General features: G+C 44.5%; 1 protein-coding gene across 1 annotated transcript; it reads right to left on the reverse strand.

The window, feature by feature from the left end:
* Positions 1 to 14: 14 nt before the first annotated feature.
* Positions 15 to 27,721, reverse strand: rragd (ras-related GTP binding D). The gene is made up of 7 exons (XM_034563442.1): positions 27,561 to 27,721; positions 23,402 to 23,697; positions 19,396 to 19,595; positions 18,396 to 18,510; positions 16,743 to 16,885; positions 2,192 to 2,340; positions 15 to 175 (listed from the first exon to the last, which is right to left on the reverse strand). The coding sequence occupies exons 1-7, from the start codon at positions 27,685 to 27,687 to the stop codon at positions 15 to 17; spliced, it is 1,191 nt and encodes a 396-aa protein (XP_034419333.1). The 5' UTR covers positions 27,688 to 27,721.

Here is a 27,721-nt window from a genome sequence, read left to right on the forward strand (position 1 = left end):
GATGTCATCGGCCATCAGAGGGGGTTACTGAGCCACCCCCCCGCCCCGTTGGCCACGGTGAGCTTGCTCCACCTCCTCTGACTGAGAAGCTTGCGGTTCTGTTGAACCTTCACCCGAACATCGAACACCTCCTGGATGGCTTTCTTGAAGCAGTGGAAGTTGTAGTCGATCAGCCCTGTGAGGGGCGAAGAGGGGACATTCAATTCAATTCAGTTTTTATAGCTCAAAATCACAAATTCAAAATTCCCCTCAGAGGGCGTTACAATCTGTAAACAACATCCCTGTCCCAGGACCTCACATCGGATCAGGAACAACTCCCCAAAAATAACCTTTCACAGGGAAAAACAGAGGAGGATCCCTCTCCCCGGATGGACAGAAGCAATAGATGTCATGTGTACAGAATGAACAGCATTACAGAGTTACATAAACACATTACATGAATATGACAATGTATGAATGGAACTCCAATCCATCAAGGCTAGTTTGTCTTTATGAAACATAAACGCAATAAACCTCCACCATAAACCAGTCGAAGGCCTTGAAAAGGGAACTGATGTAACAGAAACATTAAATAAACAATGACACACTTGTTATTCATCAATAATCAATAACACATTTAATGCAATCAGACTCAAGCAATGATATGTTTTCTTTAAGACTTAGTACATTCAATAGAAGCAATAATAATAATCCAAATGTAATAACTGTATTTGTATTGTGCTTATGGGGTGCTTTAAAGAAATGTTAAGCAGAGAAGAACAAATAATCAATAAGTATATTTTTCCATAACAATACCATACGGCAGGAAGAGCAACCAAGACAATAACGTGAGGCTGTCGGCTTGGAAGAGACTGAAATATGTGACCCTCAGAGGGTGAAGATCCTCTCATGGTCCCCAGAGGAGGAGCTTGCACTGATTTGAGTGACCCTCTGACCTTTCATCTCCATTCACATCAGGTCAGATCTTTCTTTGTCCAATACTCTGACCTAATGACAGCTTGATACCCAGAGCTTTTAAGATCTGTCTCTTTAACAATCTCTATTTCCACCTGATGTGGACACATCCCTGTATGAAGCAACACAATAACATCAAAAACAATGCAAATGAAAAAACATAATGACGTTTGGTGCTGCTAGCTTCTGTTGGATCATTTCATAAATGGGGAGTACTCTCGCTTGTTTTCCAAGATTACCGGCCGAAGCTTAAAAGGTCTATTCAGATTTTATGATCAGTGGAAAGACGTGTTCTTTTATTGTTGTTGTTTTGGTCTCTGAGCTAAGTATTAATGAAAGCATTAGAGGGGATATGCAGCTTATTACTCACTTTCACCTTTAATATTGTGTACATACTTTTACAGCAGTCAGCTGTATGTGCCCTGTATGTGTGTGTGTGTGTATATATATATATATATATATATATATATATATATATATATATATATACACAGTATATATGTGTGTGTGTGTATATGTATGAACTGAGAGATAGTACCAGGCTGCTGAATAAAATGTACCCGTGCATAGAAACTGAAGCCGGGAGTAAACATGAGTACATGAGGTCATGGAGTACATCAAAAGGATGCTGAGGAGCTCCACTTCACGTACCAGAGAGCCACAAGACCACAGACACGTGTCATCGCCATTCATCTCTTTGTGCTGTGGACTTTATGGTGTTGAGTAGCATTCAGCAGCTAGAAACAAACCACTGACGAAGAGGCTGCTGGATATTCTGAAAGCCAGCTCAATGCAGATGTTTGCTGCTGTAGAACCCTTGAGAGTTGGAAAGCATCAGCCTGAGTGACCATGTTGGGGCTGAACGCTGCCCTTTCCTCCACCACCAGCCAGTGGGAAAGTACCCTTCAGAGAGGATCATTAGAAACGGAAGAGAATGCACACTAACCCACTGAGTTGTGCTTCCTTTAGTCTGTTCCACAGGGACAAGATAATCTATGCAGAAGTTATTCAGGCCTTCAATCACAGCCAATTCCAATGAGTTCATCACTATGTGCTTACAGTTGAGCACAAAATACATATATTTGCAACAATCAACCCAACATTTTAAAATGAATTGATTTCAGTTCAGATTGTATTTGTAGCGTTCTACAAATACAATTTTTATTTTTACGATGCAAGATGTAGAAACTCTCCAACTGGGCCCGAACCACTCCTCCCAGTTCTCATGCTACTTTACCTTTTCTCTCAAAGCTGTCCTTGCGCACGAAGCAGACCATGGCCAGGAACTTGGTGACCTCCTTGAGGTACATGACCCTGGTGTTGTTCAGGTGGATGATGGCCATGGACTCCTTGTCGTAGGGCAAACCGGCTTCACTGTCCGTCAGACTGATGGAGGGGAGACAGAACAACACCACTGAGGGTTTCAAACCGAGGGAGGACTTCTATTGAGGTTCCAGGGAACAGACCTTTAATCCCATACATGTCTAGATGCTGGCAGGGGAAGAGGCAGGGAGGGGAACAGAGGCAGCGATAGGAGCAGGAGGAAGTCTGACAATTCAAACAAAAAGCAGAGCAGGATCGAAGGTGGAGAGAGGCGGAGAGGACACGCTGTTCTTTCTGGTAATTTATTCCGCTTTCGCACAGAAAGCCAACGAACAAAATAAAACATTGTTTGTTTCCTCTGTTCCATCTGATGAATTTACACTTCCCGGTTCATATCGTTGGCTTTCCTTTTCTTTTGGAGCCGCATGGGACGTTTCATTATTCCGTATAAATACCCAGCATCGCCTCTTGTTGCCGCAGGACCCACAGTATGATAAAACCCAGCACCAGATTCAGAGAACGTCTAAATCGGGGTCAGCCTCATTTGCATGTGTGAACTTGTGTTTTCTGCCGATGTCCCCGCTCACATTCTGACCTCGCAGGCGCTTTGAATCCGCTTTTCATTATTTCCACGTGGCAACACAAGTTCAACCAGCAGGTCAGAATGTCGTACAGAAGTGGGTGCTACGTGGGTCCCTGTCAAAACCACACAGCATGTTCAGCAGAACATGTGCACAAATTAAAATGGACCAAATAGAAGAACTTATTTGCTTTCACTTTGACTCTGAGCTGAGTTTATGGTCTCAATCTCTAGTTTCCAGTCTTCTTCAATACAGCATGATGTTCATTTAGTAAATGATGATCCATTTACAGTCAAACAGACCATGAAGCAGGGTATGCTTTAGGACGGGGCTTACTGAGATTGACAGGTGATGTATACATAGCGTCTCAACGTCATTCCTCCGCATTCTAAATATGATCACTTCAGTTCATCGGTTACAAAAAAAGCTCACTTCTTAAATACATAGTCTATTACAGTCTGTGATTAAAATAGACAGACACCTTGAATCCTCCGCGCTTCAGTAAACACTGAACGCGTGACGGAGCTGTGGAGCAGGTGAGTCTCAAAGGGTACAAAATACCCTTCAGGTTGCAGTTCCATGTGAGCAGCTACACAGCCAGTACACGCCGCTGTACAGACCCACACTGAGGAATGGACACGTAACAGAGGTGGAAAGCCATCATGACGGCCGGGTGTATTACAGGAAATGCTTTGACGGAAATTAATTGAACTAGGTAGAGACGAAAGGTGTTTTTTGTAATTTGGGAAAACCAAATATTTGAACTTCCTCGGGGGGTTTTCACACCTGCAGGTTGTTTGCTCTGCTCATAATAAGGGATTTGAGCTAGCAGCCTAAACAGGGAAAAGGCTCTCCACGGAGTCAGAATGTCCATTGAGGTAAACAAAGGGGAGAAGAGCAGCAGGCTGCGTTCCGTTCCAGGAATACATTAACGCCCCGTTTTCCAATTGTTACATCCAATTGTTACATACATTGTTGTGAAAACTGGGCTGCACCTGGGAAATGCTCACAAAATACACAGCTGGCTAAGGGGAGCAGGTTTAATCAAAGACGGACTCAATGAAGATCAGATCCCTTTTCAACAAGGTCTTGCTTTGGTCCGCAGTGCGATCGCTGTGTTCCCAGTGGGGGCGGCGCTGCAGGGGCCACACTGTACTTAAGATAATGCTCCCCATCACAGTGTCAACAATAGTTTAAAGTGCAAAAACCCCTCTCTCACTCCGTCTCTGAAGTGAAGATTGAACCATTGGCTTTGAAAAATGTTGTACTGCTACTGAAGAAATATTTAATTTGTATATTCTTTGCGCTCTGATATGTTCAAAGAAAATCTTCAGATTTCTTCTTCATGCCACTCTTCATATAGTGACAGTCATTATTTAATTTCTTTAATGTTGATACATTTTTTGTTCAGACTTTCTTTCAAATCATTTTGAATGCCTGTGTTTGATTTCCCAGTGGAGCTTTTCTTCTGGGCAACTTCAACTTCAAATGATCTTTTTTTGCAGTTCAGGTCTTGTTTTCAATGTAAAATGTTATTTTTGAAGCCCGAGTCCCAGAAACCCAAAGAAGTTATCTTGTGGAGCAGGGGTAATTAATATTCAACGAAGTCCAGTGAGAGAATTGTACAGTTGTATCAACGTCTGTAAACTGTCATTTCAAATATAGAAAGTTAAATTTATTGTCAGATTTCAAATTGAGTGGGTATGTTTGGTCTAAAGAGTTGTGCTTTGTCTCGTAGTGGAGCTTCATATTGCTGCTTTTAATAATCCCCACGGCCTCTGAACATATGAGACGTACTGGTTTAGAACTGAAGACTGAACATATAACAGTCTGTGGTTCTTGGTTCAAGACTCTGGTCTCTGAAATAACTTCCGGTTCACGTAATCTTCCTGTTGGCTCTCTCTCATGTGTGTTTATCTCACTGGAGTTACAGAATACAGAATACACATATTCAATTGGCTGAGTAGCATCACGTGATGTGATTAACAACACATGTAATTGGACGGTGTGTTTCCTGGACCGCTGAGCGAGAGCCGTAAAGGCTGGAAAAGCTGCGTCGGATGCATAATGCGTCACAACCAACATGTCGTTCAGAGTTACTTTCCCAATCACTTTAGCCTCTAGTGTCTGTGACTGACAGCGGAACAGAGCTCAATGCACACGTGTTAACTGCTACTGGTCACTTCTGTAACTGCCACATGTCTCAGGACTTAAGGCTTCTGATGGGACATTTGCCATCTTCCATGACCTCTTCAGTGCTTCCCAGAACTGATGCCACTCGCTGAGTTGCTCTCCCTCTCTGGTGTGTGTGTGTGTGTGTGTGTGTGTGTGTGTGTGTGTGATTGCTTCAGTGGAGACAGGTGTGCTGGAGGTAGATATGTGTTCATTGCTTGTTTCTTCTGTCGCTGCACTTCCGTCTGCTCTCCTTTGGCCCTTGTTCTCCAGCTCCTCTGCTGTGGACACTGCTGGATTTAACCACAACTGATCCTAAGCCCAATACAACCAGCCACCCCCTCTTCTCTGCTCTGACCCTGCTCTTTATGCCATTCTCTATCTCCCATTATCCCACTCTAAAATGAAACACCCTGACACCTTGTCTTGGGTTCACCGGTTCTGCTGCTCTGACATTTGCACACCAAGTCTGTATTTTTCTGCAGAAAACGTGGCACATTTAAAAGTTAACAACTTCCTCTTGTGTTGATCACGTCCAGACACCCACTCCAAAACTTTCTCCCTCATTAAAGTTTTCTTAACAGGTTTGATTTTCTATATTCTTCTCATCCGTCAGAGTTGATTGAGCGCTCAGAGCCACCGTACATGAAAACGTCGTTATCCAAAACGGCGTCTGATGAGCTGATTCACTCGGTTCTTTTGTCTCCCAGCAAAAAGCACTTGAGGACATACAAAGTACAGAATACGGAGATGCAGAATTGATATCGACGTGATCACAGAACAGCTTGGACTCTTGCATGCTTCCAAAGCAGACTCCATAGGAAGGATTAGACTTAGTGATCGTCTTCGAGGCTACTGAGCAGCAGATTTAAAGACTTTTTAAGACGTTTTCCTGAACAGGAAGTGAGGGGTTTTCAGTTGCCACCATACACTGGAGAGAAGGTGTTCGTGAGACTTGTTTAGTTTGACGGTCTAAGATTTTGGAACCTTGTGATAACAGTTTGAGGAAATGGTACACATTTCAGAAAATATGTCTATGTGGCTGTGAAGAGCTATAATTAATTCACACACCAGGCTGAACTGCGTCTCACATCTGTACCTTAGGCATTGCTGTCTACAAACACATCACACGGTGCAGACGAGATCAAAACACAGCAGATGCAGAATTAAATGCAATTATCAAAATAAACAAGGCCATTGGCCTAAACATGACCTGGGATAAAAATAGTGGCAGTGATCCACAGATTAGAGAAGAAGAAGTGAAACACGCTCAGCTAGTGGGAGTTTGCTGAAATCCTCCATTGTTGTCAGAGAGAAATAGAAATAATTGCATTTCACTGACAAAAGACGAGGCCAAGAAATATTCCAGCAACTGGAGCTTTTCCGTGTGCGAGGCATGCCAAGTTTTCTCACAAGAGGGGAGTAAATAAACATAATTTGAGAATTATGAAGTTTATTCTTTTAAGTGCTGTGGCCATCATGACCAAGGACAAGGAGTTGCGTTGAACATAATTGGGTTGGCTGTGATCCATCCAGGATGTTCAACAGAATATATTGTACATGCGTATACTTTTGCATCTGCTATGAATCATAATTTGCATCATAATTCTCCGAAAAGCAATATGATTCTATAAAGGAGTTGTAACAGTGCATTTATAAGTATGCTCATTCCGACTAGAGGATGTAGAGGACAAATGCATAATATTGTGTTCATAAAAAAGATCAACTTGATGCGTCAGGTCAGTGTTTTGAGAAAGGACCCCTCCTTGTAAACTCCTCTGGGCCTGATGTGTGTCATGTCCAGGAAACTGTAATGTTAAAGTTAATCAGTTTCATGTCTTGTGTCCATGTTGTCTCGTGATTTCCTGTTTTTATTTTGAAAGTCAACTCTCCTCTTGTTTCAGGCACCTTGTTCCTTCCCCTGAGTGTTTCTCCTCTGGTCTGATTGGCTGCCTCGCTCCTGATTGTTTCCACCTGTGCCCTCACTCTGTGTATCTATTGTCTGTGTCTCCCTTTGTCCTGTGTCAGTTCGTCTTGTCTTTTGTGCCAGAGAACCAGCCAGTTCCATGCAATTCACCAGTTACCAGGTCGTTATTTTGTTACTTTGTTCCTATTTGCTTTTTCGCTATTTGCCCAGTTTAGTTTATTTGCTACTTTGTTCATGTTGATTTTCTGTTTGTTCCAGTTTATTAAACTGGGATTTTTTGTTGTAACTTTGCCTCGAGTCGTGCGTTTGGGAAAAGGTTTTGCTCAATCTGAATCTGCAATTGGGCGACTGCTTCCATCATAACTCGATCTGATCATCCACAAAATTAATCAAATATCAAAACATGATCAATACTAAAGTAACAACCCAGTCATTTATTGAAACTGACAAATGTCCTGTTCATCTAAAAAATTGCGAGAATTCAGTCTCGCTCTTTTTTGGGCTGAAGACTCGTCCTGAGATGCTAAATAGCCTTTCACAGGTCGCTGGGGCAGGTAGATGTGTGTTCAGCTTCACAGGTAGAGGAGGTGTGTTCAGCTTCACAGGTAGATGTGTGTTCAGCTTCACAGGTAGATGTGTGTTCAGCTTCACAGGTAGATGTGTGTTCAGCTTCAGACAGCTGTGTGCGCACAGCCTGCGCCCTCTGATGCGGTTCAAATCGGCTCCTGTCAATCCTATGGTGTGGTAGCTAGCTAATGTTAGCTAACATTAGCCAACTAGTGCTGCAATGATTATAGCTAAGATGACTCAAATCAACAAAATCTCACAACTGTCAACACTTCCTCAGCTCACTAAGTGTCATTTGATTTACGGTAGCTAGCGAACGTTAGCCTAACATACACCATGTATAGTAGCTTTGGGTAAACATAAGAGGCACTTCATCCAACATAAGAAAACATTTCTCTCAAATATGGCCACGGATGTTGGTCTTCGTCACCACCGTTGTTGCTGAAGTAGCAGGTGCTTCAATGTCTGCTTCCATCATGAAATCATTCTTCTACTCATGTACTCATTGCTAGCTAAGTTAGCATCCTGGGCATCACTGGGAATCAAAAGAACGCGGCTTTGAGTGCACTTGTTTGCAATTGCGCATTAACGTGATTAGCTAATGATTTGACTTCAAGCTAGTACCACTGATTCACCAAACCTGCTGTGTACCACAGTCCCCGACGTTGGTCTCATGATTCATTTGTTTTTGTAAAGATAGATTTGATTTTGTAGCGAGTAACGAATAATTTAGGGGAAATGAATCGGAATCAAAGTATCAGTTTTCTTTGCAAAATGTAGTGAAGGAAAAGTAAAGTAAAGTACAGATATCCAAAAAAACGACTTAAGTACAGTAGCAAAGTATTTCTACTTCGTTACTATACACCACTGCCTACAGTGGACGAGGACGGACGGCTGCTCCACAAACAGTAGGAAACTGTATTTCTGCCGATTTATGTTCTGCTGTTATTTTCTGTGGAGATATCACTCTGTAACTTCTACAGTACCGATAGAACCGTGCACTCCGAACTTTATTAATACACCAGGGTTGACTGATATAAGACTGGTTTTACATTTGAAACGGGGTTATTCGGCGGGCGTCCATAATCCACAGACACCCCCATCCATGACCAGAATGTAGCCAGAGTCCTGTTCGTGCCCTCTGCGCCACATTCCCCAACACAGCTGGGATGGGTTAAATATTCACCCACTGCAAGCCAAACGTGGCCTAGTTCATTTGAAGCCCCCCAGCTGTGACACCTCAGGTGACTCACCCGCCCCCCTGTTATCTCGACAACAAACGCGGGTTAAATAAGGCTCAGCCAGTCCAGGGGGGCATTGTGACCACACGTCATTCCACAATGTCATTGTTACATCGTCCGTGTTCCCAAACAACGTCAACAAATATGTTGTTGGTTTCAACCCCTTTCCGCTCTCGGCTTCTCTCTGTTTACTCATGTGAAGGCTGAGACATTGACTTCTCCTGTAGCTGAGAACCTCAACGCACAGGAACACAAGCAAATAGAAAAAACAGAAGCAACTGAGATAGCTGTTTTAATTAGATTTTTTTATTGTTTTAAAGGAATAATTATGTGGGAGTTGTCATGATTACTTGTTTCAGACATGTTCATGTTAACAACCAAGTCAGAATTAAGACATGTATTAAGGAACTGTAACTGATGTTCCTAAAATTCTGTCTACACTAACTGTATTGTAAAATATATCTCTGTCTACACTAGAATGCAATAAAACGTTTCTAAACGCTCGCTGGGCCTGGAGGTGGCTATAAAGGCTACCTCAACGATACGTCAAATACCAGTCAATAAGATTCTGAGCATGCTCAGTGAGCTTAATTGTCTTTGGGCAATGTTAACAAATAGTGTGCAACAGAAAAGCGGTAGCTAATTATTTCTTCATATATAAAAATTTGATATTTGATGCTATGGCAAAAAAAAAATGTTACTCATGTGGGCGGACGACGAGGGGGAGTTGCTACTCAGGACGCTGCAGTGGACAGGGCCGAGTGGTGTCGCTGAGCCTGGAGCTGTGAGCGCTGCTGAAGGTCCTTCTGGTCCGATCGACTGCTCTTTGCTGGCTGTCGTTGAAGTGACAGCCATCGGTTTTTTCGAGACCTCATCGTTTCCCAAACAACCTCCACACAGACAAAAAAGTAAACAGAGTTTTAAAAAAAATCTAAAACCTAAAGCTCTGTTTGTGTGTGGACAAGAGGCCAAAACGTAGAGGAAAATATCTGCTTCAAAAAACATAGGCAAGGCCAAAGTCTGGGAAAGTTGGATTTTCCTGAAAGCTCTGATATAATATTTTAAAATGTATAATAGTCAACTCCCAGTAGTTTTAATCCTCACACAACCAATTGTCTGGTTTAAAGATGGAAATTGTTGCCATCCATCCAAATGACGTGGACATGGCATTGGCCTTTGGCTGTGACCAGAATTGTTTTTAGTTCACGATGCAGTGTCTTCACCATTGAGGAGTGTTGTCCAAGTGCCTGATTATAACTATAAAAACCAAATCAAATTATGCCGCTTGTCACAAACCAAGTCACAAATGAGCAGGGTATGTAGAAAGGTCAATGGGTTGGAGTCTGTGTAGACCACCACTGGCGAAACTCCAGACCCCACATAGACCGCAAAATGTGGCAGGGCCCAGATCAATTCAAGGGCCTCTTTCTCAACAACAGAGCAATTCAACTGATGCCGGTTAAATATCTTTGAAAAAAAAACTGACTGCTTTGTCAAGAAGTGTATACCAGCAATGGTCAGTACCTGAGAGTACAAAGTATGTGATGTCAGAGAGATACAAAATATGTTATTAATTTGCTGCGCTCCATCAGCCAGAGGTTGGTTGAACTGAACCTTCAATAGACAGTCCTTTTATTTATTTGATCAGACAGACGCCTCTCACTGGCAATATATTTAATGAGAGTGTGTGCTCTCTGCATTGTTCCCTTTGATGTTGGAAACAAGTGGAATAATGACAGATGAGAGTGAGATCTCTGTGGCGTAATCAAGACCAATCATGCCAATGCCGCTCTCAGCGGTAGACAAGACTTATTCACAAAGATAACACTGATAAGCCCTCGACCGGCACAGGAAGCTGGGGGAGGAGCTCGACAATTGTTCTGATTCTTGAGAACTCAGTTTTTGGACATCTCTGGTTAAACAGCATAGGAGCCTCAGGCCTGAGTGGGTGTTTCCCACGACATCGGCTGCTTCACGACGGAGAGCTGGCACACTGTCCTCTTCTGTGGGCACACTGCTGACTGGAGAGGGAATGTGATACCAATCTGACCTTTTCCCAACGAGTGTTTTGATAGTGTTAGCTATCAACCATTTGCAATTTAAGATGTCCCTTTACAACATTTGACATTGGGGAGGAACCATCGCGGCGTCAAGTTTGTGATCCGTTGACAAAGTGGAAGCTAGTTACGCTGTGCTCACACCAAACGCAGAACACAAGTGGAGGAAACACATATTGTAGCCGTAGGTGTTCAACCAGAGCTCTACGATACCTCATATTGTACAGAGACTGGATGGAACTATGTGTATAAACCATATGGTACAAACAATAATTTATTCTGAGTGTTGATGGAGCAGCTACAAAGTTACCAAAGCCTTTTAATATATTTATTGCAATTAAATCACAGCTAAATTGTTTATTTGGGGTTCCTACAGCTGTAGTGAACAGCCAACGTGTGGCTTACTGGATACAGTGAATACAGCTCCATGAATGATGTTATGAACACGACAGCGTTAAGTTTCCCGGGATATCTGGGACTTCTACAACATGTGGACTCATTTGCAACGAGAGCTCATACGGTCCCCTCCTCATCCTCCCCCACTATTCTTCCTCTGCCGGCGGCTTCTCTACAAAGAAATCTCATTCCAGACGGATCACTTCTTTCCAACATGACATCGTCACAAAGCGAAGAGGAAGCGGGAGACATCACAATTCTGGGTTTGCCTCAGTGTGCCAATTTGATTTTTTATTTAAATAGAATGATGTGGCTGCAGAATAAATGAATGGAAATATTTAGATGTGTTTTTTGATATACAATAACCATGTGACACATGTCATAAAGCTAGTTCCATTATTACTTTATCTAAACCCCACTGTTCCATTCTCTAAAATCAGCCGACACTCCAGAAATTATATAATACACATATCATTGTCATAATCCCAGGACCTGCACATCCCCCCTGCAGTACCCAGACTTTCTAAGGGCACATTTTCTTCTTTGGTCACAATGTTGCAACGGACAAAGAGAAACGTATTACTGAGGACTACTGACCCACAGCCTCGGCTTTACAGCCATATTAATAACACATTCCCTGGTGAGACACCAAAGTCTCAACCAAAAGTGTGCTGGAGCTGTCATGTGACCCTCATCACACAGGTACGACGCCGGCTGTATGCTTTTTTTTGACTTTGCACCTCGCTGAAGGCTGTTCTCAGAACTAGATGAGCAATTATACTCCCAGCTGGAGTGAAAATTGAGGTGAGAATATGGAGCGGATCGGAGAGGGTGGGGGGTCAGGAGCACCGGGTGTGCTTTGGGCTTTTTTGTCACACTTGGCTTTGGGCTACTATTCTATCCGGTCACTCTGTTCCTGAGACACAGGGAAATATATATATAACTGTTTTTGTCATGAGTACGTTATCATAAGGGGAATATTACACAGTGAAAAAGCTATCTACCTTTTTAGGTTATTCTTCTGAGCTCCACACTGCGAATAAAGATGCCAATTTTTACAAACTCCTTTCAACTCCCTTCCACTCCGTCTGTGCAAAGGCCTTTAGTTGATGTATTCTGTCGGTGTATTTAGCCCACTAACGTTAGCTAATCCACCTGAGGGTCTTCCCCAACTCCTAGAAATCTTTGTCAAAAGTAACGTTACAAAGAAAGTGACGGTGAACGTAAAAAATGGTTTACTTCTTGAGTATATAGTAGGGAAACGCCACCGCAGTAATGGCGACATGTTTACTGCCGTCATTCCCCCACATTAGTGTACAATCGTGACTACCGTTTAACGTAGAGCAGCGCAACCATCAATGCACATACATCTGTGCCAGCTATTCTATTCTGTGCAGACATTGTACCTCTACGTTTATTACAAAAGATAAAGGAATAAGTAAGCTCAGCCCGTTGTGGACATATTATATCAACATGAAATACAAGTTGTGACTTTTTGGTTTTCATTTTCTAATGTGTTTAGTTTTTTTTGTATCCATTACAGTGTAGGTTCATATTTTGTACCTTATTTCATCCTGAAGTGTTCATGCCTGAGAGACTGTAATATATCCACACACATCTCACAGGGTTAACTGGTGTGTACAGCTTCAGAGTGATGGATGACAGGCTCCGGGTGTGAGCTTATAGAACCATCTCAAAGTCGGTTTCTGTCATGTGGGAAAATACCGCCTTTTCGTTTCCACGTTTTCATGTTTTTCAAACATTTTGCCCAAAAGACTATTGTTGTTGCTGCAGTTTGTCCGTGGAGACGAGGGAAGTGTATCTTATCAGGTCTGGGCTCAGTCTTATCTCCGGAGCGTCCCTCTTTAAAGCCGCCACAGGGCATCTATCCTAAGGCTGTGAGCCATTCAGATCTCGTGTCTTTAGAAAGTGTTAATGTAAAGAAAGGGGAGTGGAGTAGACTTTTCAACAGTCCTCAAACAGTTCACATCCGTTATTCCATAACAAAACTCTCTCTCACGTTGTTTCTTGGAAATGAATGAGAAGTCTATTTTGCAGGAGTACTGACAGGTGACGTGACCTGTCTGAGCAGTAACTGGGGTCCCTAATGGAATGGTGCGTTACCAGTTCCAACTAAACCTGATCCGAGATGTATAGTATTATTATTGCATGACGAGATCCAATTCATGTGCCTTGTTCTTGTGTCACTGTGCTGGACATCTTCTCTCAGTGTCTTTGGTTTGACAGGGAAATGAAATTGCATCTGCTGTGTGTGCTGGGTTAGGGGTTAGGGGTTAGGGGTTAGGGTTAGGGAGCGGGAAAATCAAAGACTTCCACTCACCAGAGGGGTGAGTGGAGAGCACGGGCACACCGGTCCCTACGCTTCTCTTGGATTCCTCCTCCTAGGGGTCCTCTCACCCTACTTCATTGAGGCCACTGGGCCATTTGGTTTTTAATTTGAGGATCCAGTGTGCTTCTAAACGGAGTCTCTGGGCCATAGACCAGCCCACTCTGGACTCCAGCCCCGAGATCCTCAGATTTTCCTTCCCATGTTCCCCAAAGTGTGTGTACATTTTTGTGTGTTTGGTCTGGCGGTCTATGAGATAAATGTGCTGTTTGAGTCGTTGTTGAATGGTATTTTTGGTTTGACCCACATACATCTTTCCACAGGCCAGACATTCTATAATGTATATCAGGTTGGAGGAGTGGATATAGAAGGTTTGGAGGATGGGTGCCCTTGAGCCTGTGTCTGGGTTATGGATGAATTTGGCGACCCGGAAGTGCCTATTCTTTTGGGGCCGTCTGTTCCCCAGAGAGGCATAAACCAGCAGGTCCTGGAGGTTGGTGTTTCTTTTGAAGGCGGATATGATTTTGAAATTGGCCAGGGGTGGGATCCTGGTCTTTAGTCTCTGGAATTGTTTTTTTATTCCTGCATTTATTTTCAGGGCCGCCGGAGACAGCATGGTGATGAAGGGGACCATTCTCGTATCGGCTCTCTCTGGTGCCTGGAACTGTGTTCTGTTTCGACCTTCATTTTGAATGGAACACAGGAATGTTCTCCCATATCCTCTGGTCCGGAGGACCCGGAAGAGGGTCCTAGTAGCTGCTTCCGCGTATGTGCATATTCTGCTGTATCTGATCAGCTGGGATTTGACTAAGCCCTTGAAGGTGTGTTTAGGGTGATAGCTGGTTTTGTAGAGTAGGGCGTGGGTTTCCGTGGGTTTAAAATAAACACGGGTTGTATTCCCTCTGGGGATATGGGCCGGGCCCCTAGTTCTCCAGTCTCAGGGGGGGAGAAGGAGGAGATTAGGTCCGACCCCTCTCTCGCCACATTACTCCGGATCCTCCGCTCGACTCCAGGGTTGGTCCCATCAGACTCGGGAACATCTCCAGTCCCCAGGCAACCTCCCCGCCCCAGTGCGCCAGTCATCTCCTCCTCTAATTGTCCCAAGTCAAATGTGGGGTGCATGATATCCCCCACTGGCGTAGACGGTCGAAATGTCACCGATTGGAGCTCAACCCGCTCCCCGCCCTGCTCCGAATGGAACATGGGTCGCACTTCCCTGGTGGGCCCCGCGGACACCACCGAAGCATAGCTCTTGGTCCCAAGGGCCCGGGCCCCCGGGGAGGGGTTGGGGTTAGGGTCGGCCCTCTGGTAGAGGTTGAGGTCAGGGGACAGGCCAGGGTGAGATGGTCCTTTCGGGCCCAAGGGGGGGCCGAGGTTAGGGCTGCCACCAGGGTGGAAGTGGGGCCCATGGCTAGCCTCAAGTCTGGGGATAAGCCCAGGGTCTGGGGCAGGGCCCGGTCCTGAACCCAGGCTAGTGCCCAGATTGGGACCCAGCTCCAAGCTGCAGTCACAAGGGGGGCACACCCCAGATGTCAACCCAGGCCAGCCCCGGTGCCTTAATCAGGCCCCGGTCCACCGACCCCCCCGCCAGGGGCCGCACTGTACCCTGCACTAGGGTTCTCAGTGCGACCACTGATGAGGCAGTGAGTCAGTTGCGGTATCTAGATTTGCCATAGACTATGGCTTTGTCCAACTCCGTCTGATCGAGGGGGGGCAGGTCCTGGAGGATCCCCGCTATCACTAGGTCATAGTGTTGCTTCAGGATGCTCATATTGCCCCTCATCCATTCATCGGTGTTGGCTTTAACTTTGGCACTAGTTTCAGCATTGGGAGATGAGGGTTTAATAAAGTAGGTTAGTCTGTTGACCTGTCTGAGCATCCCCCCTGGGAACCTCTGAGACTGTTGGGTCTTTTCTATCACCTCCGCATGATGAACTGCTTGGAGTAGTTTAAAGTACTTCTTTTCAACTTTGTCATGTGGCTCACTAGTAATTGGGGGCCGTCTAGTCTCCCCATCCCTCCTAAGTGGTCCCTCGAAATGGTGGTCGTCTATTGTTTCCATAGGCCATCTTCCTATCCCATGCAAGGCCCTGGTAGCCGTGTAATGGGGGACTCGGTGAGCATGTATGTATGAGAGGGAATGTGTGAATAAAGGGGGGCAAAAGAAACAGAATTTATGTAGCTTATGGAACCATAGGAGGACCCAATATAATGACAGACAACGTGAAACACAAAAGGAAGTGAGCGATCTGCTGGTTTTTCTGATTGTTCTTTCCTCTCCACTGTGGAGGTGTTGTTACTTCTCCTTTCTGTAGTTTTTTGGGTCAGACCCTGGATTGAAGGGGTATTTTTATCACATCTCTAAAAAAGTATATATCCGCCTGGAATATAACCGGAATAACCCTAACCCCTAACCCGGTTAGGGGTTAGAGGGTTAGGGAGCTCAATAGTTTGGATCACTTTGGACAAGGTTACGTCACTGAAGCTCAGTTAAACGCAACCTTTCAAGCTACGGCGACTGACAACCGTTTAATTACCGTGGCTGTGTCATTCTTTTACATGAAAAGTTTCTACTGAGGTTTCAAATGAAGCTTTTGCATCGGATTATATGCGCTTGTCTTTTTTTATTAAATCAACCTTCTGTAATAAATATAATGCAAGTAAATAAAACGGCAAGTGCTCTGTAAACTGTGAACAAAACAAGTAGTGCATGTAAATAAATGCTGAATGGCTAAGATGATTATGTACAGTGTGTACATGTAAATATGTCTCTGTGCTGTTTATACAGCATGTTGTATTTGTATTGACAGATGACAAGAGGACATAACAGAAGATATGAAACCACATGGATTCTGTTTGGCATATGATGTTATTACATGTAATTGTGTGAAACATCCTTTTATGCTAAAATGAGCATTTGCCACGCCGAATATGAATAGCAGAAACATAGACTGAAGAAGTGGATGAAGTCATTGTGACGTCTCACCCACTGGTTTGAGTACTGCAGTTTTGAAGCCTTGAGTTAAATCACAATAATAGAAATGTATATTTTGTCATTTATTTATGTCACCTTTAGCTGCAAGCAAATATCAGCTGTCGCCATGTTGAGAGCCGTGTGAAGGCCCTCCCTCAATTATGCGGGAGGGCCTGCTTTGTACAGAGTGTCTGTTGGCTTACCCGTAGATGCAGGAGATGTCAATGACCACATCGATCATGTCACAGCACAGCTCGTATGTCTGCATGTCCACCGGACTGCTGTCCGTGGCGATGTAAATCTTACTGACCACGTCGAACAGGAAGGCCTTCTCAATGCCCGAGTTCTGAAAAGAGACACAGAGGAGCATCACCAAGTGCAAACCCTGCATGCACTCCTCTCCATAAACCATGCGCTTCACTAACTTCACTGTTCTTTGATATGCACATTTAGTATTTAGGAAAGGAAACTGAAAAAGACAAACACAAACAAAGAGCATCCGAATGAATTAAAATGAACAAACGAGAAAAGACGGCACTAAAGGGATGAGCCACACAACGTTTGAGACCTGGGTCACTGGGTATATTTTCCTGGGTCACTGGGTATATTTTCCTGGGTCACTGGGTATATTTTCAGCTGAGGTTAAACCACAGCAGTTCTAAATCTTGTGGGACAATGCCAGTTGTACGTGACAAATTAATAATATTCAGCATTGTAGGTCCACGAAATAGCCAGCCATCATTAAAAGGTGTAGCTGGTCGGGGGTGAAGGGGAAGCAGCTTTGGGAGGCTTAGACAGTCTCCAAATGTGTACGCCAGTTTTAATGGAGGAGCTGGAGACGAGGAGAGCTCATGTATTCATCAGCAGAAGAAAAACCCTAAAGAAACCATGAGCCGTACTTGCAGTGTAATCTCCTGCTCAACAGCATGTGTTCATGTAAAGCACTTTTAAAGCCGTGTTTATTTTGGTGCTCCCTTTGAATGAAAGCGGTACTGTTTCTGAGTCCTGTTAGAAAACCTCTCATTTTACTGCAGGTCTGACAGTCTGTCCCGCTCAAGTGGTTCTGGTTCTCCCGCGCCACCCTTCCCTCTTCAGGACCCAGCAATGCGGTCTGGGTCTCTAGCAGAGTGGTGTCGGTGGTGGCTCCCAGCGGGGACCAGAGGACCAGCAAAGAGAAGCGCTGCTCCTGAAGCGGGAGGAGACGCTGGATCTGGGTTCGTCCACGGTGGACTGGTCTGGAGTTTTCTAGTGAACCTGCATGATTTCTTCTGATTTTACCAGTATCCGACCTGGTGGCTCCGATGACAAGTATTAAGAAGAACTCTATACAAACAGACCATCTTCTCCCTGATGGTCTCGTTTACTGATGGAGGTCTAAAGAGGACCAGGACTACGCTGAGAAAGTTGAATTTGCACGTGACAGTAAACAACACAGGCGAAGAGTAAAAGAAGCTAAAGTAAATACATATTACGTGTACACTAGAACAAGATTTCACCTAAAAAGATGTGCTTTTTAAGAATATGAATAAATGGCATCAACAGAGATTTGGAAATATGTGATCCAGTTTGACACAAATGTGTCTCTAAGGGTTCTTTTTGAAGAGAACCAACGCAGTGTGGTGACCTGATATATGTAGCTGTGATGGACACATCGAGGTTTCATTAGACGCAATGCAACCAGTGGTCTGATGCAGCACTACCCGCTAGAGTGGACTGTAAGGAACACATGAGGCTGTGCCGAGTCCACCTTGATGATCCAGATGTGGTGGAAAAGCAGCAGCACCCAGGTGTTGTGTTTCCATAGAGATTGAAGAGTTCAGAGGAAGTGATCCAGCAGCTCTGGTTGGATTACTCACAGATATGAAGATGTTGAGCAGGTTTTCCAGCGTGGGAAGCTGTGGAATAAGCTTCTGGACCACTTTACTGAAAGCCTCGAATATGGAGTGATCGTATATGCTGGTTAAGTAGAAGCTGTAGATGTATTAGAGAGAAAGATTTGAATCAGAATGGATTTCAATCACAACTTGCTTCTCAATTTGATCTTTTTGAGTTTTTTTTTTTAGCTTTGTGCAAACGAAATGACGGGAAAAAAACAGTCACCGGTCAAAAGATTAGCATTAAGGTCATCACATAGTTCATATTACAACATTAAAATTATTGTAGACAATTAAAAGCTAAATGAGCATATTTATATCACATTTAGTTCCATGTTAGACTGTGTGAGTCATAGTCACTTCCTGTTATTAAATTATTTTTTTTTTCTGTTTTATTTTGATTCCCCTGCCTCTTGTGTCCTCTGTTCACTTCACTTCCTGCTTCCTGTATGTTTCCCCGCCTGTGTGATTGTCTGCCCGCCCCTGATTGAAGTGGATTTGGACCCTGTTGGTCTCCGGGCTCAGTGCTGGTTCGCTCCTCTTTTCCCGCTGCGGTTGCTATCCCTCGGGTGCTTTTTCTGTAGTACCTGATCCTGTTTTGTTTCTTGCCCATTCTGGATTTTTTTTGTTTGCACATCTTTTAAATATTTACAGATACTGGTGTTGGAAAAATGCTGCTTTTTAAAAAATTATAGACTGTTGTGACCTTTCTGAATGAAAAATAAAAAAGGGCGTTTTATCTGACTGCTTGTTGATGAAGTAGCCGTGTGCAGTAATAGAGAAAATTGAGGATGCCGGCCATTCAGAAGCATCGAGCATCTCTGGTATTTGAATCGTTGATGGGTGAATCAGAATATAATAGAATTGTGAGGCCAGTGGAGATATAGTCGGTATATAGTCGGTCGATAACACTCCAGTCAGGATGCCCCGACATTTTATGCAGCAGGATAAAGAGAAAACCCCCAAAGCAGTCCAAGACAACCTCAGGTGGATGCGCTCCAGGCCGGCGTCTGCGAGGTCGTCGTTGGCCCGTTTGTGAATGTCCCGCTGCTTCTCGATCTTGTGGTCGTCTGACAGGCCGTCCACTTTGTGGATGAACACCTCGAAGTTGATCTCCGGGTTGACCTGGTAGGCCCGGGTCACGGTGAGGTGCAGCCTACTGAGAGCCTCCACGTAGTCGTCCTGCCACCACGCACGGGAAAGAGCCACACAGCTCGGTTAGTCAAACGTTTTCCTTGGGTTCTCGTATCACAGATTTGTTGCATCAGTCAGCTGATTTCTACACGTTTGTGCACTGCTTGAGTAGAGACCACAAGGCCACCTGCAAGCTACAATAATGCCATTAGTCCATAACATGGTAGTTCCTGTAAAGGGCAAGCATCCTCTTCTGTAGGGGGGGGGGGGTATTAAGATTGTAATGATGCCGGTATCAATATAGGTATCAATATAGATACTGCTTATTGATACACTTTTTCGATTCTTTTCCTCAATTTTAAGGGCTCAATGTGCCTTTTATTTATTGATCATGGTATATTGTCTTGATTGGAAGATTGATTCTACTCTCATAAACGGCTAGCCTGGCTCTGTCTTCACTCACACTCACTATACTCGTCTGGTACAAACAGAATGAAGGTCATGGGGAGGAAGGAGCCCCAGTGCCTCCAGTCAATATATGAGCAGTAAGGTCAGCACTCAGGTCAGCACTCAGGTCAGCAAAGAACATATTGTCTGAGCCATCCCATAATCTCCACGCTGAGTATGAATTCTTACCCTCTGGACAATATAGAGTACCCTGATGTCAACGAAACCCTTTTTAATAACTAATTTGTGCCTAGCTCATAAAGATTTAACAGTTGGCAAATGCTACACTAAACCAATGAATGAGATTCAAATGTCAACAGCAGCACCGACTGCAGGAGCTCATGGGTTTACTGGTTCTGACCAATCAGGAACCAGTATCCGTCCTTGGTACCCATCCCATCTCCATGTCAGCTCCCCCCACTGGTCCTACACCTGCCATGGAGTTAGTTTTCCCCCTGGTCAACCTACTGTAGTATGACTTGTGTTGTGGGAAAATGTGTGTGTGTGTGTGTGAGTGTGTGTGTGTGTGTGAGTGTATTGAATTTGACTTCATGACTTAATTTCAATAAACTGATATGTCTTCAATGTTCAAATGTATCAAACCTATACTATGTATATGCACACTTATGAAACGTTGATTGCAGTGTTGTGTTTCCATGCTGATGCTGTTCGTGTTTGTGCTTATTGTAAATGATGTGTTGCTATTTTTGCTGATGCTGTCATGTTTTGCTTTGAGAATTATGCTTTATTGCTATGTTCTGCTCTTTATGCCTATGCCTCTTTATGCCTATGCCTTAGTTTGGTTACAGCGAGTAACTAACGCACGGGCACTACCCCTCCATCTCTGTATTCCTTTATCATCCTAATACCAATAACATAATTTGGAACTATTGCAGTATCTTACTGCTGTTTAACCAACTACGTAACATGACTGTTTATACCACCATTCCACCTGTGGCTGATTTAAAAAGAGAGTTCTATGGACCCTGATCAACTCCTTGTTGCTACTCTGGGTTTGTTCACATGTTTTTGGGACGAAGCATACTGGAGACATGAAGAGGGCGTAGTCAGAGAAGCCTCACTTCCATTCATAAATAGTTATGGCCTACAACTGAGTGGAAAACAAAGGCTGGCTGTTGGTGGAAATACTCGGCTTGGAGCATCAGGTTGTAAAATTCACATGAGTGGTAAACTGATGTTATATTCCATTCATACATTGTCATGATCATGTAATGTGGTTATGTAACTTTGTAATGCTGTTCATTCAGTACACATGACATCTATTGCTTCTGTCCATCCGGGGAGAGGGATCCTCCTCTGTTGCTCTCCTGAAGGGTTCTTCCCTTTTTTCCCTGTCAAAGGTTATTTCTGGGGAGTTTTTCCTGATCCGATGTGAGGTCAAAGGTCAGGGATGTCGTATGTGTACAGATTGTAAAGCCCTCTGAGGCAAATTTGTAATTTGTGATATTGGGCTATATAAAATAAACTGAATTGAATTGAATTGAACACATCTGACGAGGCCTAAACTGTCTAAACGTATTAAAGAACGAGCAGTACAAGAAGCACAGGAACAATCTCCTTGGGGGGTCAATGGAAATAGCATTAACCCTGTGATGAGTCAAACAGATGGAAATAGCACCATGCCTCCATCTAGTGGTGAACATTGGGTATGACAACATCATCCACTTTGAAAAAAACAACTGATGACTCCAAGCCTCTATACCAAGGGTGGGCAAATTACGGCCCGTTGGGCGTTTTGATCCGGCCCGCCGAGTATTATAAATTATAGTAAAGACCGCTGTAGCGCTTTCTGCTGCAGGAGAGCGAGCACACAAACAGCCTGAAAGAGCTGAGCAATAAATGAGCATTACGAAACATCGATGCTGGTCTGTTGCCGTCATCGTGCTTCAGGAAACTCAAGTCGGGCCCCAAGAAAAATTTGCTGCACACTGTGCGCGCACACATTCACCAGGGTGACACTCCCCTTGGGGCTTAGCCCCCCCTTTCCGGGAATCCTACAAATGCCCCTGCTCTCCATCCATCTGATATTGGCCCGGCCCGTCCGTCAAATTTTAAAAGTCAATGTGTCCCCTGAGCCAAAAAGTTTGCCCACCCCTGCTCTATCTAGTGGTCAACCAGAGTATTTACCACAACCTGCCCAATCACCACAGACTGCAACTGCTCCTGTTGGAGGCACGCACGCACGCACATCATCCTGGAACACAGTATAGGTTTCAAATATATGACTTCACCAGCAGCTATGGGCAAAGCTCATCAGTGGCCAAACTCAAATCCAGTTAGCCAATTTGACAAACTTGCCCATTGTCCTTCAACAGCTGCACAACAACAGAGAATCCACCCAATGAACCATAAGCCCTCGGCTAGGAGCAGATGTGTGTCTGAGAGTAGGATTTGTAACGGGTAAGAAACATAAGCAGGTCACTCTGATCTGCTGCGTGAGGAAGATGGTTGGGAAGGAGGCTGGTGCTTAATCACACCCGGAGGAGCTTAGAGGCAGGGAGGCAGGAACCTCTGGTCTCTAGAGACCGTTAAGTCTCCCAGACCCAGGGAAGCAGGAACCTCTGGGTCTCTAGAGACTGTTAAGTCTCCCAGACCCAGAGAGGCAGGAACCTCTGGGTCTCTAGAGACCGTTAAGTCTCCCAGACCCAGGGAAGCAGGAACCTCTGGGTCTCTAGAGACCGTTAAGTCTCCCAGACCCAGGGAAGCAGGAACCTCTGGGTCTCTAGAGACCGTTAAGTCTCCCAGACCCAGGGAAGCAGGAACCTCTGGGTCTCTAGAGACCGTTAAGTCTCCCAGACCCAGGGAAGCAGGAACCTCTGGGTCTCTAGAGACCGTTAAGTCTCCCAGACCCAGAGAGGCAGGAACCTCTGGGTCTCTAGAGGCCGTTAAGTCTCCCAGACCCAGGCCACAGCGAAGCTATGAAGTGAGGTCTATTTCTATTGTGACGTTGGTTGAACCTGGGACAACTCGGTTTGCTTGTTCTCTATGTGAGACAAATAAACGTACGTGGCGTGAAGACAATCCAATCCCTCTGGTGTTCTGTGGTTGTTCGTTGAGTTAGTTCTTGACAGTGGGATCCTGTGCTGTCCCACCATTAGTCAGATAGCTAAAAGCAGTAGGATTTTGAGATACGAAGACTTATCAAAAACCAACCACTTCATTTGAATAGTGTCATCTTAGAGCAGCATGATAGGGACTGATCACAGAAATAGAACAGGAGTAGAGGGGACATTCACATCAACGTAGCAGGAGTGGCCAATTCTATGTGTTTCGTTACCATTGTAAAATACTTTTTTCTTTTGATCTACCACGGAAAACATTTCAAAGTCTGTCCTACTCCTATTTGTATGGGACTGATTATTTTCCTTCTGGATCTGTGGGCTGACCTGTGAGTCGATGACAAAGATCAGCGCTCCGGTGCCTCTGAAGATCATTTCATAGTCAAAGGTGGGGTCGAAGAAGTCGATCTGGCCAGGGAAGTCCCAGATCTGGAAGCTGACGAAGGAGCTGCTGGAAACGTCCTCTCTGCAGATCTTGTTGGTGCTCTCCAGGAACAGGGTCTCATTGGGCGACATCTTATGGAAAACCACCTTCTGGATGGAGGACTTCCCACTCCTCCTCAGGCCCATCAACAGTATTCGAGGTTTGACCTCTCCATTCAGAGAATCGCTGAAGCCCAACACTAGCAGAGGAACAGATACATTAATCTTTACATGACAAAGTCCATCTACAAAAACGACTCATCAGAGGATGACATCAAATAATATCATGATATGGCAGAGTGATTCTGGGATAACAATATTCATGATAATGGGATTAAATAGTAGCAAATACTACCCAAAACATTATTTTGTGTGTGTGTGTGTGTGTGTGTGTGTGTGCTTCACATTCTTGTTTTGACACCTTGATGGCTCTATGCTGAGGAATGTCAATCTCAATTGTATCTCATTGTATCTCAACTCCAGCTGACTCCCTCTCGATACAAATGCCCTATTCTCGTTTAATATTCCAGATTTCCAGCTGAACATCTCTGAGTTTGCAACTATTTACACACACATGTAATTGCTTGACGATAGTCAGTGGCCCTCTACCCTGCACATGGCAGTCCAACATCCAATCACAGAAGAGTAATGCATCAAAGTTCATGTAAAAGCTGCTAATCCATTTTGTCCTATCCTTTATTGTACCGCTGAAACAACTACCGTACTACAGATTAGAAACTGGGATGTGACTGTGAGATTTTTCTCTTTTCTCTGATGTTAGATAGACTAAAAGATTGCTTAAAAAACAGAATCGATAACACTAAGAGTGGATCAACGCTTGCATTTCTTTGAGCTTGTGTAGTGTCGGTACATGTGCTTTGAGTGAAATGTTATCATACTAACGCTAAGCTAATGTTTAGCATGTATAATGTTTACCACGGTCACCATCTTATGTTAACGTGCTAACGTTGCTGATGTGGAGGATACAAATACTCATTAACTTTATTTACACAAGTTGTACTTTTTGCATCGAGCAGTGACGTCTTTTTCTGGAAGGCCCAGTTAACTTTCACACACTTGAGCTGCCAGAGCACTTCATCAGAACCTTCTAGCGGCGGTCAGCGCCTAACCTTAACCATCGCAAATCAAGGATTACCATCTCGACATGTTTGTTGATTCAATTTCAATTACATTACATTTATTTTGGATAGCCCAAAATTACAAATTTGCCTCAGAGGGCTTTACAATCTGTACACATACGAGAAAAACTCCCCAAAGAAATCCTCTAACAGCGGGGAAAAGGGAAGAAACCTTCAGGAGAGAACAGAGGAGGATCCTCTATCAGGATGGACAGAAGTACAGAGCTGGAGGCTCTGAGGATGTATGAGTCGGAGCGTTGTGAGGAGATGTCACTTTAACGTTCCATAACATCACAACATGTCAACGTCATCATTGTATTCATAGAGATATCATGACCAGTGTGTCTCTGTAGCTCTCACACACACACACACACACACACACTACTACAATGCAGATGATGTCACCCGCGCTAGATGGCAGCTCCCACATCTGGGATATTGGGGCTTGATGTTTGTACAGTGGGAGGAACTTGATGGACACTCTATGGCTGTGACAGACAGCAGGCTCTGAACTTCTCCCTTCTTTTCCTTGTTTCATTCTCATTCATGTGCAGCATTATCTCCTGTAACTAAACCCCCCAAACCCAAACTTTTTTCAAATTAAAACCAATTTATATGGGTATTTAGTAGTGTTTTTTATTGACTGTATGTAATGTAATACATATAATATTGAGTATAATGTAATGAAACTAAAAGCTTCCTTATTTGCTGTATACTTTTCTCCTGCCCTTTCCCTCACTAGGGCCCGTTTGGGAGGAGGCTGTGTGTCAATAACCACATATCACTCAGCATATCATAAGGATAGAAGCAGACTTTCCCTTTGACCAGATAAAACATCAGGTAGCGACAGTGTCGGACCGTAAACAAAACCGGTTTGATACATCCAACCTAATGAGAAGATGTGTGCTCACAATGATATGCGTATTGAGCAGGCCCCCCTGAGACCAGCAGGCCCCTGAGACCAGCAGACCCCTGAGACCAGCAGACCCCTGAGACCAGCAGGCCCCTGAGACCAGCAGGCCCCTGAGACCAGCAGACCCCTGAGACCAGCAGGCCCCTGAGACCAGCAGACCCCTGAGACCAGCAGACCCCTGAGACCAGCAGACTCCTGAGACCAGCAGACCCCTGAGACCAGCAGACCCCTGAGAACAGCAGACCCCTGAGAACAGCAGACCCCTGAGAACAGCAGACCCCTGAGACCAGCCTCTTTTAGTCAAATCACTGCACTTGTGTTGAAGCCGCCCCGCCATGTGCTGCTATGTGGTGGAACAAAGCCGCTACATTTGACATTAAAGCTGCAGTATGGCTGGAACATTTGTTCAAGAGTACATGAGAATGCACATCTTCTTTGAATGCACTAAAAAGTAGAGCCAATGTGTCCTTCCTTCTACCAGGTTGCTGCCGTTGCTGAAGGCCGACTTCCATATTTTAATCTCGTCTAGAACACTTATGCTGCTGGTGTTAAAGCTTCTGCAATGACAAACAATGGCTCACAACATGCTAATTACTCAAAAGTTATCCTCCAGTAAATGGGCTGTAGTTTGGATACATACAACCATCAACAACACACTGAAAGGTGAAGGTTGTGTGCACCAAATGTACAACAATGTAACTAACTCACTAACCTTTTAAGCCCCAAGCCATTTTCTAGGTTTCTGCTCGAAATATCATACCCAAACTAAAAAGGGTGTAGCTCTGCAACCACAAAGGCTATTTGAATAATGTTGGTGTTATAATAAAGGCAAGACATGTGGGCTTCTGTTCAGATGTGTACATATTAGTATATATGTTACTGGTTAAGAGTAAATAAAGATGAAAGACAGCAAAAGTTGAATTTCCAGGTTTGCCTAGAAAAAAACCCACTTTCAGGATGAGTATCTCTTTGAAAGATGCACAGAAACAGAAAAGCACAATATGTGATCAGTCTCTCTGAAAAGTTTGACTTTGAAAAAGTAAAGCAGAACAAAGTTAGAGAGGTTTTAGTACAGATAAATTAGGCGAAATGGGCATTTGGGCAATTTGAATTTTCTCATGTACCAAACCATATATTTCACTTTTATATTACAAATATAGCAGTCTTTGTTGATTAGAAGAAGAAAAATTCATTTTTTTTTTTTTTAAAGCCAAAAATAAGCAACATTTGTGACTAAGCGCTAAATCGATTCATGTTGCTGTGTTCTTTGGCTCATATCTCAGAAATGCTTTGGTGCAGTAGGATTTAGAAAAGGCATTTAGAATCTGTGTGGAGTCCTCTTGCTTTTTGCTAGCTGACTTTTTCTGATAGCACCGAGCTACGGGTTGCTAGTTCCGAAAACGTGGGCTGACTCCTGACAAAATGATATTTATGATATTTTCATAATTCTTTCAATTGGTGTACTGAATCTTGTAGCCCAAGTTCTCTTGTTTAATTTGATGTACAACATCAATATATTTGCTTATGTTTATTGTGATGTTTTACACAGTCTAACTATGAAGTGTAAATCTCAAAAGGCTAAACTGTGAACGCATATCTGATTACTGGATGTGTGTCAGCTGTCACGTCCACTTCGCAAGAAACCCCGTAACCTGTCGCGTGACGTTTCAGTGAGCGGTCCTTCTCATCTTTACAAATGACGCCCACCAACAGCGAGGGAAAGCAGCCGCTGAGCTAACCTGAGCACGGACGAGCTAAAGTAACGGAACACTCCGCGGAGAGACGTTGCCGAGCAGAGCAGAGCTCGAGGGAAGGCGCCCCGTCCCCCGTCCGTCCGTCCCTCGGCCCCCCGTCCCCCGTCCGTCCGTCCCTCGGCCCCCCGTCCCCCGTCCGTCCGTCCCTCGGCCCCCCGTCCCCCGTCCGTCCGTCCCTCGGTCCCCCGTCCCCCGTCCGTCCGTCCCTCGGTCCCCCGTCCCCCGTACGTCTGTCCCTCCCTCGGTCCCCCGCCTACCTCCGTCCTCACAGCCCAGCTCGCCGTCTGAAAACGCCTCCAGGTCATCTTCGTCGTCGTAATATCCCGCCGCAGCGGAGTCTTCCTCGTCCTCCGCGCTGAGCGCTGCGCTCCTCTCGCTCGTCATGCCGGCTCCCTCTCCTCGTCTCGCCGGGTTAGGA

Source organism: Cyclopterus lumpus, chromosome 22, assembly GCF_009769545.1.
Source record: "Cyclopterus lumpus isolate fCycLum1 chromosome 22, fCycLum1.pri, whole genome shotgun sequence".
NCBI lineage: Eukaryota > Metazoa > Chordata > Actinopteri > Perciformes > Cyclopteridae > Cyclopterus > Cyclopterus lumpus.